This window comes from Glandiceps talaboti, chromosome 5 (assembly GCF_964340395.1).
Source record: "Glandiceps talaboti chromosome 5, keGlaTala1.1, whole genome shotgun sequence".
Classification (NCBI taxonomy): domain Eukaryota; kingdom Metazoa; phylum Hemichordata; class Enteropneusta; family Spengelidae; genus Glandiceps; species Glandiceps talaboti.
Window position 1 is genome coordinate 18,861,690 of NC_135553.1, and position 14,853 is coordinate 18,876,542.

Consider the following 14,853-nt stretch of genomic DNA (forward strand, 5'->3'; position numbering starts at 1 on the left):
TTGCACTATCATAACTTGGTACAAAACTACAGTATTACAACCACTCCTAAGGTCAGCACACTATGCCTTGGGGACAGAGAACAATGGGGGGGGGGGGGGGGGGGGTTATGTTTTGAGGTCAAAACACTGTTTACACTTCAGCTCACTCATGCCATGATCCAGTGACCCTGTACTTTAGATTGTGTGATGAGATAATATTGTTGGTATATACCATAAACATACAGACAATTCTTATAAAGTCAGAAATGGTTACATATAATTAATTCTCATATATCAACTCATTAATTTTCAATTGAAATCAACACTTTAACACACACACACACACACTACATATATATATATATATATATATATATATATATATATATATATATATATATATATATATATATATATATATATATATATATATATATATATATATATATATATATATATAATACATATATATATATATACATATATATATATACATACATACATACATACATACACACACACACACACACACACACACATATATATATATATATATATATATATATATATATATATATATAGTAAATTTCAATATGAAACAGCATAATCACACCTTTCATCAAAGTAAACACAACAAACATAAAATTATAATCTCTGTGATATCTGCAAAAATATACATCCAGTACTATTTGTACGTATGTCTTCTTGTTTCATAGTGAATTTAGTACATCAGTATATTTTGATTTCAAATCATTTAAATTTAAACAGTATATTCGTTTTCAATTGCAATATTGTCTCTCTTTCTTTGTTTATAATATACAGGAATTTACCCTTTCAATAATGTCACAGACATATGAATGGGATCCTGACAATATTTGCTATACATTTATTTTATGTGCTATGTAGATGTGTCACAAAAATAAAACAAAATCTTTTATGAATAATTTTCCCATTCAAAAAATCTAAATACCAAGATCATTTCAATTGGGGAATAAAGTGGAGGTTTCGCTGCATAATTGATCATATATTTATAAACTATCCAACTTTGCATTTGGTCTGGTTTCAGAATTGCTGCACTGCAAGGTACAGAAGCTCATCAGTGCATCATGAAATTAGTTCTACAATATTTCCTTGTATCATTTCATAGATTCAAATTACAACTAATAAAATAAGTTCATGAACATAATACCTGGAGTACAGAAGTATCCACAATTTTGATAGTTATTTAATGTGGAGTCAGTTTTTCACTGTAAATCAGTAAAAAAAAAAAAAAAAAAAAAAAAAATATATATATATATATATATATATATATATATATATATATATATATATATATATATATATATATATATATATATATATATATACTGTATATATATATATATAGTAACCACTGCACTCATATTTGTATCAAAACTTCGGCAAAGGTTTAAAAGTATAAAGCAATCCTGTGCAAAAATCAAAATGATATAGACTACCTGCCCCAGTTTACAGAATCAAAACATACTCTAGATTATTATGGTCATGTGAACACTGCATTGTGCATGTTTTACCAGGGAAGTTTATCACTAAAATGTTGTGTTCACTGGACCCTAGTAATCAGTACTATATCTGATATAACCATGAACTTGGAGAGTTCATTCCGATAGGCCATTCAAGATTGTAAACAGGAAATTGTGAATACCGCACCCTTGCTCAACTTGGGGGTATCATCACCTCATTGTACTGTTTCTTAAGAGCAGCTGCTTTATCCCTTCGTATTCTGTAGAATGTGTATTAAATCAGGGATGTTTTTCGTATTGTTCAGACATTAAGGAATGCAGCAGCACTCAAGTAACCTATACCATGTATACCCCCAAGATACACAGAGACAGGAAGTAGAGCGCCATCATGGCCAATTTTGGAAAGGCCTATTTGAGGTACAACTACTGGCACATCAATGCATGCATAAGAAGCTGTACTGTGTTTGTTGTGTGATTAGTCTCACTTCTATGTATACCCTGAACACATTTGCATTTTTAGTGATTCACAAACTCACCATGCATTGTAAGTTAGTAAAATAGCACCCATAACTTCAGTACATCATTGTAAAGTGCATTGATAAGTTTGTTTCTTCTCTTTAGGAGCCCTTGGATACAATACCTGGTAAACTATAGATGGTCATTTCAAATATACAAATATGGAAACTCCCAAAATAAATGGAATGATGGGTTCTAAATTCTGGCACCATATAAAGGTTAAGTGAATTAAGTTTGAAGTCAAAGGAATGAAAGGTTTTGACAGAGTTTAAGTTGGTCAAATCAGTACATAAGTATAGTGGTATTATTATTAAAGATCATAATACATGTGATAAAAAAGTTGAAAAATTACAGGTCTCTTTTGATTTGAAGTCTTATTTTTTGAGATTGCATATTACTTTTTTTAGATTTCATAATGACACTTGAGCGGATTGGCGTTCTTAAAACATTCTCTTTCTTCCACAGTTTAAAGATTAAAGTGGAGGTACGCCACTCCAGGAAATAAAGGCACTAAAGAGTCATGACCTGGTTTTACATCACCCACAGTAGATGCAATTTTCGACAAACATCAAGTTGAAATAGTCCCCATTTGAAGATCTTTGCTGTAGACCACACTGCCTCAAATGGGAGCAGTGTGCCCTCTAATGATTTCCAAATGTTGTTGTTCAGGGTCAAAATGATAAAAACTGGCATTTCTTGTGAGTCACCACATAGTAAGAAATAGGGGAACACCAAATTTTGGTGTGTCACTAGAAAACGTGTGCATCAGTGGCGTGTCAAATTGGCTTAGAGGGCACGACATATCAACAGAAATGTTTATGCAATGGTTGAACAATGAATATGCATGACCCCTGTGAGCCTATTACCTTCAGTGAAAACATCATGAATATTCATTGTTCAACCATTGTAAAAACATTTCTACTGACTCCTGTGAGGCAGTATGGCCCACAGGAAAGATCCCCAAATGGGGACAACTTCAACTTGATGTTTCTCTGGGTGATGTAAAACCATGACATGACTCTACGGAACCAAGACTTTACAAATTAGCCATTATTTCCTGAAGTGGCATTCCTTAAGAGGCAATTCTATGGACGCAAAACACATCAACATCTCTCATTGTTGGCACCTGTACATCCCATATCTACATGTTCAGATGATTGGCCAGGTATTGTTTGATCTGCTTCAATGACTGGCATTTTTCATCATACTGCGCGAGTCAGCTTTCATGACCTTTGTGTGACCCCTAGGTATATCAGGTGTCATTTTAAATAAATTTACATAAATTGTAAACATACCCTCCAAAGGCTGTGTGCCTAACTGCAATGATACCTCTTCCAAGAGCAAAGATTTACGTTTAATTATTGTCTTCCAAAGTGAACTAAGACATTGAAAAAATTTGAAACTCTTGGATAGTTTTTTTTCCATGTGTCTTCAGGACTCAGGGGGTCAATCAGAGGTCATGAAAATGACACTAATTATTCATCACAGTCATTCACTCTCATTGGCAACACAAATAGTTCAAAACCTGTCTTCATATCTTCACCATCCAACTTCAAATGCAAGCACGTATTTGGAATCTGCATATTCAAAGTAGGTTCAATAATGACAGTACCATACGGCTCTAAGTATATAGGCCATATCAGACAAACTTTACCGTCATGTTCTGTAAAATTGCATTGAGTACAAATTTTCAGGATACCAGTCATTTCTCCTGACAGCTGCAAACATTGGTAGTCTTTGTTCACAGTATAATCCTGGCAATGGAAGGTAAGACTTCACCTTGTATTGGACCGTAATCTACTTTCTCTCCATCCACTGTCATAATCTCTCCATCAGTATCAGGCTCAATTCGGAACGCCTTCACATACTCAACTTTCAAATGTGGTGACTTTAGATGATCTCCCTTCTCCAATTCAAGGAAGAGTTTCAGTAAGATTTTACGTGGCACTGGAGCTTTTAGGTATTGCACCATAATAACACCTTCATCAAATGCACGATGTGGCCAACAACACACGTCAGTGCTGAGATGACTCAGATAGACGGCAGATATGTTGACGAACTCTCCTTCTTCCATTACCCAATTTGATGGTATTGGTTGATCAAGAGGTGGAAGAACAGACTGTCTTTCTTTCCTACCTTTCTGATTGGCTGGGATTTCCTCCACTGAGTTATGATTGGTTGTAGGTTCTCCACCATTTACCTGATTGGCTTGTTCACTTTGCTGTGATGTCATACCTGACTCTTGATTGGCCAAAGGCTCCCCTTCAGAATTCTGAACAATAGAATTGACATGGTCACCATTCTCACCTGACTGCCCTCCTGAAATATGATTGGTTGAATTTATCACTTTGTTATCTGTTTGGTCATCTGATTCATCACTGGTAGGGTCAGTCTGTTGTGACCTCTCGTTGGACCTTGGTGCATTAACATCAATAAAATGTTCAGAATATGATACACTCCTATCAATATTGGGATATACTATTTCTGATGTGGTTCTCATCATCCTTGGTCTGTCTCCATACCCTCCTTCACCATTACATTCTCTATCTTCAAGCATGTGCTGTAGATCTTCTTGGTTGGCCACACTGCGAGTCCTGCTCATATGTGGTACGTCTCCTATATTCACCTCGTTGGTTTTTTCAGGATTATAGTTCTCGGCTCTCAAGAAATACAACTTGCCACGATAGACCCTTAACTTGGCAATCCTTGCTGCAGCTTGGATTGTGAAACGAGTGTCACCTAGTTTACGGTACTTCTCACTTTCAATGTCAATATCAGAAATAATTCCCCAGCAAGTAGATAGGAAGGAATACATAATAGATTGGGAATTCTGGATCTTGACAAGATCTAAGGGTTGACAGCTACCTTTTAGCAAGGAGTATGTTGAATGTAGCACCAGGTTTGTAAGAGGTTCTCTGCAAAATATCAAGTAGAATGCAAACAATCAACTTATGACTACATACATGTATCAGTGCGTGCGCACGCACACACACACACACACACACACACACACACACACACACACACACACAGACACACACACACAGACACACACACACACACACACACACACACATGCATACACAACACATACAAACAGACAGACAGAGACAAACACAAACAGGGCTCAAAATTAACAGTAGTCCCGTCTCCACAGACTACCAGTTCTTGTCATGGGGCTACCATAATTTGCAGCTGGTAGCCCACCTGAGCTACAATGTACATTGATTATGCAATGATTTAAAGGATGGAAGATTTATGGCCATGTACATATTGCCAATAGAGGAACTCTGTTTTAACTTCAGGAATGTGGGACTCCTGGTTACCATAGGTACACCCCACAGGTACTACAAAAAAGTAAATTTTTGAGCCTTGTCCTGATATACACAGGTACCTACCTACCTACCTACCCACTCACCTTATCCTACTCTACCCTACACTAACTACCTACATGTACCTACCCACTCACCTTACCCTACTCTACCCTACACTAACTATCTACATGTACCTACCCACTCACCTTACCCTACTCTACCCTACCCTATACTAACTATCTACATGTACCTACCCACTCACCTTACCCTACTCCTCTACCCTACACTAACTACCTACATGTACCTACCCACTCACCTTACCCTACTCTATCCTACACTAACTATCTACATGTACCTACCCACTCACCTTACCCTACTCTACTCTACCCTACACTAACTACCTACATGTACCTACCCACTCACCTTACCCTACTCTACCCTACTCTACACTAACTACCTACATGTACCTACCCACTCACCTTACCCTACACTCTACCCTACCCTACCCTAACTATCTACATGTACCTACCCACTCACCTTACCCTTCTCTACCCTACCCTACACTAACTACCTACATACCTACACATCTCATACAAACACTACAAAGATCATATCTACAAATATTAAAAGAACAATAGACAATGAAATACAGCTTAATCATAATAATGGTCTGTACATTAACTGCAGTATTTGTTTAATTTTAATCCACACTGGTTGGAATAACTGAAACATCGACCAAGTCCTTGTTTGTAAGCAAAACATTATAAATATGCTAATACTACAAAGATCTTATTGTATGTTAATACTGTACAATAACAAATATTTTACACTTTTATAAATATTTTGCAATTTATTGACTAACAAACATACACTTGAGGTCAATGTTGTTTCACATTGAATTTTAAAGTATGAAGCAATGATAAAATTGTTTTATAAATTAAAAAATCCCAAATAAATACCAAACCTCATCTGTATGGCCACTTTACAGTGATTTCTTTTTTGGTAATGACAGCCACCAATGTGACATGGTTGGGTGACTCATCATTTCATGTGGTTTAAACTACTTAGTCATATGATGTTGAATAAACACTAGTTGTGTACATACATTATTTGAAGTAGATCTTTGTTTTAAATAGTAAATAAATGTCACTCACAATGTAGGAGTATGATTGAAATTCAGTCATGGTAATCTAGTCTGAGATAAATGGGCATTGGGGAGGCACTGGTTCAGTGTTGCTACTCATATCAAGTGCCCTTTTCATTATGGATATCTGGATAAAGTACTGATTGGGGACGGAAGGGAATGGGTTTTCATTATGTATATTTCTATACTATTTTATAGTGAGCAGTGGTTGATTGGGAGAATATTCTGACAAATGTATGAATATAATACAAATCTTAGACCTTAGTAGAATAAAAATTGATACTTAACTCCATTTTGTATATGTTATAGTACAGTTACCGTATTGGAATCTACTGTGACTTTCATCCAAATCACTCAGACCAAACCTATCAGGCTATGTATGGAAACCCTCAATCATACTTCATCGACTAGTGCTGTGTCAAAAATGTGGACAACCGAAAAGAAAAACTTACCCTCTTGAGTAGAGAATTGCAGTGGCCAAAGCATTGCCAGATCCTCCAGGAATGATACCAATGGGTATTTTGATAGCTTCATCTCTATCTTCCCTTGACATTAGACCATTGATTACCTAACAAACACAAAACATACTATTTCGGAACACCAACACAAAACATACTAGTTTGGACTACCAACACAAAACATACTAGCTTGGAATGTTATCAAAGACATACATTCAACAATATGCTGGAATGTGGTTTCATTGGAGTATTTTCACTTGAGTAAAGTGCTTATAAACTCAGCTTGCGACACTTTAAAAAGAGTACTGGTAGTGAGTAACCAAAGCTTGTGACTGCTAGTTCTAGTTCTGTGAAAACATATTTATTTCTTTTTTTTATTAGTTTTTAACTTTTTTTTTGTAAAAAAAATATTTACAAGAGGATGACAATGGATATAAGTTTTTAACTTTTTTTTGTTATGTTCAGTAAAGTATTTTGAATGTTTATTTACCAAGTAAAACAAAAATCAACACTGTGACACTATAGTGAGAATGACCTTGAAGGATGTCACAGGTGTGTTCCTTACATAATTTCTTTTGTGACTTTCCATGTATGTAGAGTTTCTCACTAATGTTCATTCATGTACCATGACCCCTTCTCGATGACAAATCAAAGTTAACATACCTCATACACCAGACCATCACCTGATACAATGGCTATCCCATCCCAGTCACTCACTTTCAGATTTCTAGCTACCTTCCTTGCATGGCCTTGGTACTCTGTGGAGATACAATGGCAGTCAAATTCATTATCATAATGCAGTTATTCAAAACACTTGAATAGGGTTAGGCCAGGAAAATGATGTTGATCACTGGATAAAGTTTTTTGTGAGACTAGATTCCAACACTATAGGAAATGACTGCAATTTAATTGAGTTAGTTGAAAGATATATAAATCAATATATAAAATACTTAAAACAAGCATTCATAGTGGACATAGACACCTACTAGTAAATGGTGTGTTGTATGGCAAAGGTATTGTTCAAATTTGAGTGATGTCTATAAAAACAAAACTTCATAATTTATTGTCCAATTTCCCATTTGACCTTGAATATGGAGGTCAAGTTAAAGGTTCAGGTATAAAAAGAAAGCTTGCTTTTGCTTATATGGGTATAGCTAGTTAAATGGAGTCTTTGTGTTTTCAATTTCTTGAGTTCATGTAGAAAGAAAAATTCAGTCATAAAGTCAAACGTCAAGGTCTCATTAGAAAGCTTACCAGTGATGACATTGGGGTAGACACTTGAATGGTGTCCATACTTATCCAACTTTTGGAGATAACAGGCTAATTTTTTTTTATCACAAATATTGCCGCAATTAGCTATACAGGTCAAGGTCATGAAATTATGTGACATACATGTATGCATATGTCCCAAATAGTAAAATTCCATTATCATGATTACAATTTTATCATCATCTTGAATAAAAAAACCTATAAAGATAAACAAAGTTTGGCCATCTGATCTTGAAGACTTTCAAGGTCAAATGTCAAGGTCTTAAAATGCTTATCTTTGATAATATGGGTGTTGGCACTTGAATGGAGTCATTGTATATTACACCTCCAAAGTTATGATACATATTGTGAAATTTTACAACAAACATGGCTGCCATTCGACCATTGATTTAGCCACAAAACAACGTGATGTGTGTATGTCTCACATAGTATGCTACATTTGTGCCAGGTTTGGTTGAAATCAGTTGGTGGTGCATGCCAGAGATATGAGGGTATATGCACGCACACACATGCACAGATGGACAGAACCCAACATATTAGCTCCCTCTGGGATTAAATACTAGCAAATTGTGATTCACAGGGTATAGGGAACAGAAGAAAATTCAATAATTCAAAATGTCAGTTAGGATAGCGGAACAGTGTAGCGATAGCCATTCTCAAGTCTATGATTGTGAAGAGATACTTAAGAAATGCACTATTGAAACTACTTGTAAATCAGTTTACATGTAAATTTTACTTCTAACCCACATGACTTATTGACTTCATAGCTCACAGCTTTCATGAGAATACGATTATTGACCAAACAGCTGCACAAAGAAAGCCAGGCAACCACTCAAACATGTTTGTCTGCCTTAGTAATGATAGTAATTGATGTCTGGTTCTATAGATAGAGAGGACAGAACTGTGTAAAAATAAACGTCAATTGCCTATTACTGATCATTAGTACATTATTCATACTTTTAACGTTACAAACAGAAATTGTGTCGATTGAACATAGACAGATAAACATTGCTTCCAAAAATAATTAAGAAAATTTGCCACAATCATACTGAGTGGTGTTCCTCGTAACTAGAAATCCATGTTTGCTAATGGACATTTTACTTCCCATTGTTTCACTCACAGCAGCACATGAGAGTATGATTTTAAGGCTATAGTGTTTACATGCATGTACATGGTAATTTCATTTTTTACAGAATTACCTGGTAAAAAATATTTCAGTTCTTTCATCTTTGAAGAACATATGCCATGCCCACTTTATATTTTTTTGAAACCCACTAGTACTGCCCATTATATTAGCGTGGTACATTGTAGTTGAAGATGTCATACGATGACTATTTTATGACCAAAATGGAGTTGGACTATACACTTTGTAATGAGACACTGAATCTGATTATCCACCTAATCAATATGATTAATAGAAGCAGAATACAGGTGGTATGGCCATGGCTGCAGGCTTACAGATTTATCTCCAGTTAGTCAAGGCCTTTCCATACACATGATTACGTTGAACTTGTCAGTAAATCTTATGGCAACCAAGACATATTTACAGACTTCATAATACTACATTTGTATGAATATAACATGATAGAACAAAATAGATGGTGATTCCCTCCAGAGTCCACTAGATAGAACCAATTAAATGAAGTCTTTCTCATGCATTGGGATCAGTACACAGACTTTAATACTAGCTAACTATTGTCATAAACCCTCTATGAGGTACTTCTGGTTTTCTATTTGCAAGTGATCTCTGTATGAGTATTAACCAATGGCAAGGCACTGAGGCCTGTTGTAATTCACAAGGTGCATCTTGTTAAAATCAAAGTGATATTCAAACTCGGCAATGAAGTGCAATTCCTGTACAAGTGTATTACTAAAACTATAGTAGCAGTGCAATGATGATTCTTGTAATTTATGAGGTACCCTCATGTTGAAATCAAAATTACATTTGAAACCACTTTAACATGTCAAAAGCAGTCATTGAGAATCTAGTGGCAATAAATTTACTTTTGCAAATACCAAAATATCCACCTTTAAGAGGGGAAACCGCTTTCCTGGCTGCCAACCAGTGACTGTGGTGTTGTTGGTGGTCGTCATCTCTTGAGAAAAGGTCCTACAGGAAAACAAGGATGCATCAAGGTCATCATTTCTCTGTGATGCTTATATCCTCAGACCACTTTTGTTTTATCTCCTCACACAACTGAACTTGTGACTCAGTGTACCTGTGTTTGCATGGTACCTGATCATAGACAGGAGGTCACGACCTTACTGTTCTTCATTGACAAGCAGTGATATGGCAATATTTACTCACTTTGTATCAATTAAATAAGCTTTTCATATCTTGAAGATTATCCGAAACTCAATCCTTTCCTTTGCAAATATTCACATTCAGAGTTAGGGGCACAATTTTTTTTCCCTATGGTATGTAGCTAAACTCTATGTATTTAATACCTATGATGGGAGTTAAACACAGCTAAACTACTTGATGTTTGACGATCTAAATATTGCTCTAAGCTTTATAAACTGTTCACTAATTAGATGACCCAATCCTTGGTGAAAAAGCGTCACGATCATATATCCACTATTTAAGAAATCTAAATATTGTACTAAACATTTTTCTCTGAAGAAGGCCTTTCCAAAGAGCAGATTGTTTATAAAGTTTAGAATGATGTGTACATGAGTTAAATAGCGGATAGTGTATAAAATTTAGAACAATATTTAGATCATCTAAATATCAGTAATTTATGAATTTTAGATTCAGATGTAAACACTTCTAATTTAGCTTGCTAAACTGACTGAAACACAAATTCACACCTTAATGAGTTAGATGGCTTCATTATTGTGACCTGAATGGACGGGATGGGCTGAACAGTGATGTTATCTTGTATTGTTTTTAATGATCAACCAGAACACACCACTAGTTGAACTTCAAACTCCCATAATCCAAGCTTTGCATATTTGTTCCGACATTTTTTTTCTTGTCGTTCTCGTGTCTGAGTTGAATTTAAATATGGCTAAATGAAAGGTTAAGGTAAGTTTTTCTCAAAATATTGTTTTTGCATGTTGTACATAAAATACTCCTACAGCTAAAGCCTTCTCGTACTTTATCTCAAAATTGTGTAATAGGAATCCCTATTGATATTGAACGCGTGAGATGTAGAATGGCTACCATGAGGAAATAGTGATTCACATGCACTCCTCCCCTTCAAGCTACTAAACAATCACACCTCCTTACTTACCTGTGTGAATGTGTTTATAGTCCAATTCGCTCTCCCCTAGAAGTGGTAAAACTCTCTCTCTGAACAACCTGCCTGCCTTCCCCTGTCCACTGAATGGGTTTATCAAAACTAGGATTTTCTTAGCAGGTGGTATTTGTTTCAGTTGAATATCTGTCGATGTATATCAAACATGAAGGAAGTAAACTGTTAGATGAAAAATCTGAGGTTATTGTCCATGGGAAATTAATATTTATTCCCATGGTACAAGGAGACACCTAATAGCTATGCACACCTAAATGTGTAAATATTTGGTTAACATATTAACTACATTTGTTGCTATTGCATTGGTGTTAGTAAATTTGTAGTAACTTCAATACTTTCCTCTCTAAATTTAGTCATGCTTATTTGTAAATCTGCTAAAATAAGTTGAGAATTTCTACATTCCTTTTCCTTATCTCATCATTTATATATTTGACAGGTTGCACGCAATTATTAACATGTCGAGAAATGAATCTTTAAAAAAAAATGATATGAGATTCTCTTGACCTAGGATGGTGATCTCCAAACAAAGAACCACATAAACTAACATCAACTGAATTTAGAAAAGAAAAGAAAACACATCGTGTTTGTTTACAGGCAGTTTGTAATTGTTCTAAAATAATCAAACCTGACACAACGAGTCGTACTGAAGAGCTAATAAAATTTGTCACTTTACCTTCTTCATTGTTTACGTCTATCCCTCTTAACAGCATGAGAATTCCACTTCGCCACTTCTCGGCCACTACCATATTGGCTTCAAATGTATCAAAACTGGTTATACGAAAGACAGTGACCTTTCGTTGTCTAACTTTGCTACCCCCAAAAACTTTCCTTCCCATAGGATATGCATAGATACCGAAGTAAGCCGACTTGTCGCCGTGTTGACGTCCTCGCATACAATGACAGCCGATGATGTCGTCCAAATCAAAAACTGTTGGAGAAAACGCGTTCTCCCCATTTTTCACTCTTTGAATACTTATGGCTTTCCTGTATAATATCACCGTGTGTAGCACCTTTTTTGGATAAATGGTAAATTCGTCTTTCAAAATTTTATCACCAAGGCCATTAGGCACTTCGCACTCATTTGTCTCAGCCATGTTAACCTCAATGAGTACCCCCAAGTATGAACAAAAAGGTAAAACTGAACCCCCAAACTACTGTGGATTCTCACGCTGGTTACTACGCTGGGCGTTTCATTGTTTATTAGTCTTAATCATTCGTTTTCATTATACGTTTGTGTTTTCAGAAGATATTTGGCTCTCATACCCTGAATTTAGACATTGTCTAAATGGATTATGTACTTTAGGCAAAATAAACCCGTAGGAAGAGTGGGCGTGTCGAATCATCCCTATCGCTTCCGTATTCCCATGATGCTCCACTAAGCTCAGTCTGTGTGTCGTGTACAGAAAGTACTTTTTAGTTTTGTCTGTTTTTATTTGCCGGATCGGAATAACTACAATTCACTTTATTTCAGCGTGATCCAGTCTTGATACTGGATCACCATGCTAAAAAAAGAGACAATGAAGAAACAATTTTTACGAGTGAAGCAGTTAGCCAACCAGAACTTTGGCAGGTAGGTACAGTCAATGTCATGTCCCCAGGACTCAACAGTTGAGGAGTTCCTGACTGAATGTAGCCTGTCCTAAAGGCCTTGTGAATGGGACAAGCTTTAGGCGATGTGTCGTCTCTTGATACTGCATCTCGTGGAGTTCTCACAATTCATTAAGTATTTATAAAATTTGCAATAGTTCGATATAGATACAGCGGAATAAAATGTTGAGTACACAAGTGGAAATGCCAATTTGGTGTAATAAGATGTTTGGCTTATGACAATTGACATGAATATTTCACAAAATGTGAATTACACAAGTCATTTATTTGCAATTTGAACATTTTACAGTTTTAGCAGACTAAACATTTGTAAGACCACCGTAAACACATTCATGTATCGTCCTTTTCATGTTAATTTTAAATTTTCAGGACGTTGTTCGAGTGTTTATGCTCAGTCCTATCAAGAGAGAGAGAGAGAGATTCACATTTGTATGACATTTAATACACTCGATCATAAGAATTACCTCTCAAGTTTCAGAACGAATGAGGAAATGAAAAAAAGTGACAGCGCCCTTAGGTTTTTATGATAATGATAATGATAACTTTAAGCCATACTTTTATTGCTTTATAGCCATTGTGTTCCTTTGATAGCATTGCTGCATGGTGCTGTCAGCCTGTACAAAATTTATTATTATAAAACAATGTTCAAGTGTGGCATTCTACCCCAGTCTCGTAGTAGTATGGACGTTGTTGGGAGCGCACCTCAAATTTCATTTCTAAATATAGTTATGAAAAACAACAACAATATAATTAGCAAAATTCCTAAGTTATCTTGTCACATCTCCCAGCCTAGTCATGTCTTGTATTCCTATGATGTACAACATTTGAATTTAAGTGCTATTGACTGAGGTCTTACCACCTGCATATAGATTACATTTAATTCCAGTCATTTCATCCAGCAATACTTAATGAGAAAACAATTAATTAAATCAGTATTGTACCATTATTATATAACACTAATAAGTTAAATGAAATGGCAATCATATGTAATAAATAGTTTATCCAGCTATCCTGCATTTAAACATTGACAATGGGCCATCTGCTGACAACCATAATTTTTTTCTGGATTCCATTATAACAAAAATACTCTGTATAATTTACAATAGGCTTTCCATCCAGCTATTTATTTTTGTAAATGTTTGCCTTAACATGGCTATGCATGGCCAAGTAGTTGCTGTGACTACAGTAAATGAAAATTTATCACACACATAGCCACAGACCAGAAGTGTCCTTTTTAGTACAGAACTCATGCTGCATGTTTTGTATAGGATTGGATATTTCTGTTTCCTTTATAACACAATTTCTTATCTACTCCATATTTTGTAAAATGACCAGATTTATACACCTGCAACAAAAACTCGATTAGAAGTTCTTCAGTACCAGCAACTTTATACAATCATAGAAATTATAAGAATGTGCAATTTGTCTAAAGTTTCATTTCAAACAAAACAAAAGAATAAAGAAAAGATATACATTCATGGCAGCGAAAGAAAAATTAACCTTGTATTAGAAGTGGTTTTATTAGACTTCCTCCAAAGCTGTATTGTTCAATCAGTATTTATAGCACATACTTTCGTTGTACAGGACAGACAATTTGTACAAAGAAATTCAGATTTTCCTCCAGACCATCAAAATATAATAATTCATGTTTAAAGTTTTCTTGGTCAAGAAGACAGAAGTATAGTTTTGAACTTTGTTGCATTTTTTGGTACTGAAAATGAGAATGCCCAAAGAGTTGAAAATTGGTACTTGAAAACTAATGCATGTACATGTATATACTGTAATCTTTATGGCCCGGATATGGGT

The 14,853-nt window shown here is 35.3% G+C and overlaps 2 protein-coding genes across 4 annotated transcripts in view; one reads left to right on the forward strand and one right to left on the reverse strand.

The window, feature by feature from the left end:
- Positions 1-3,738: 3,738 nt before the first annotated feature.
- On the reverse strand, positions 3,739-12,533 carry LOC144435450 (sphingosine kinase 2-like). Its single transcript, XM_078124046.1, has 5 exons — positions 12,113-12,533; positions 11,419-11,568; positions 7,577-7,671; positions 6,908-7,023; positions 3,739-4,912 (listed from the first exon to the last, which is right to left on the reverse strand). Exons 1-5 carry the CDS (start codon positions 12,531-12,533, stop codon positions 3,739-3,741), a joined length of 1,956 nt encoding a protein of 651 aa, XP_077980172.1.
- Positions 12,534-12,836: 303 nt separating this feature from the next.
- The window catches only part of LOC144435002 (rho GTPase-activating protein 44-like), a 28,141-nt gene continuing 26,124 nt past the window's right edge, over positions 12,837-14,853 (forward strand). For all 3 annotated transcript variants that reach the window (XR_013480871.1, XM_078123535.1, XM_078123536.1), the window contains exon 1: positions 12,837-13,009. Coding sequence is in view for 2 of the 3 variants with exons in the window: in XM_078123535.1 (XP_077979661.1) it covers positions 12,939-13,009 (71 nt within the window). In the remaining variant the exon portion in view is untranslated. The remainder of the gene's footprint in view (positions 13,010-14,853) is intronic.

Bases quoted from the DNA above. Each gene is read 5' to 3' on its own strand.
- LOC144435450 (XM_078124046.1), bottom strand. From the start codon at position 12,533: ATGGCTGAGACAAATGAGTGCGAAGTGCCTAATGGCCTTGGTGATAAA. The intron at 7,672-11,418 runs GTAAGTAAGGAG...GTATCTCCACAG, and splicing joins CTATAAACACATTCACACAG to AGTACCAAGGCCATGCAAGG. The intron at 4,913-6,907 runs GTAAGTTTTTCT...GATATTTTGCAG, and splicing joins GCAATTCTCTACTCAAGAGG to AGAACCTCTTACAAACCTGG.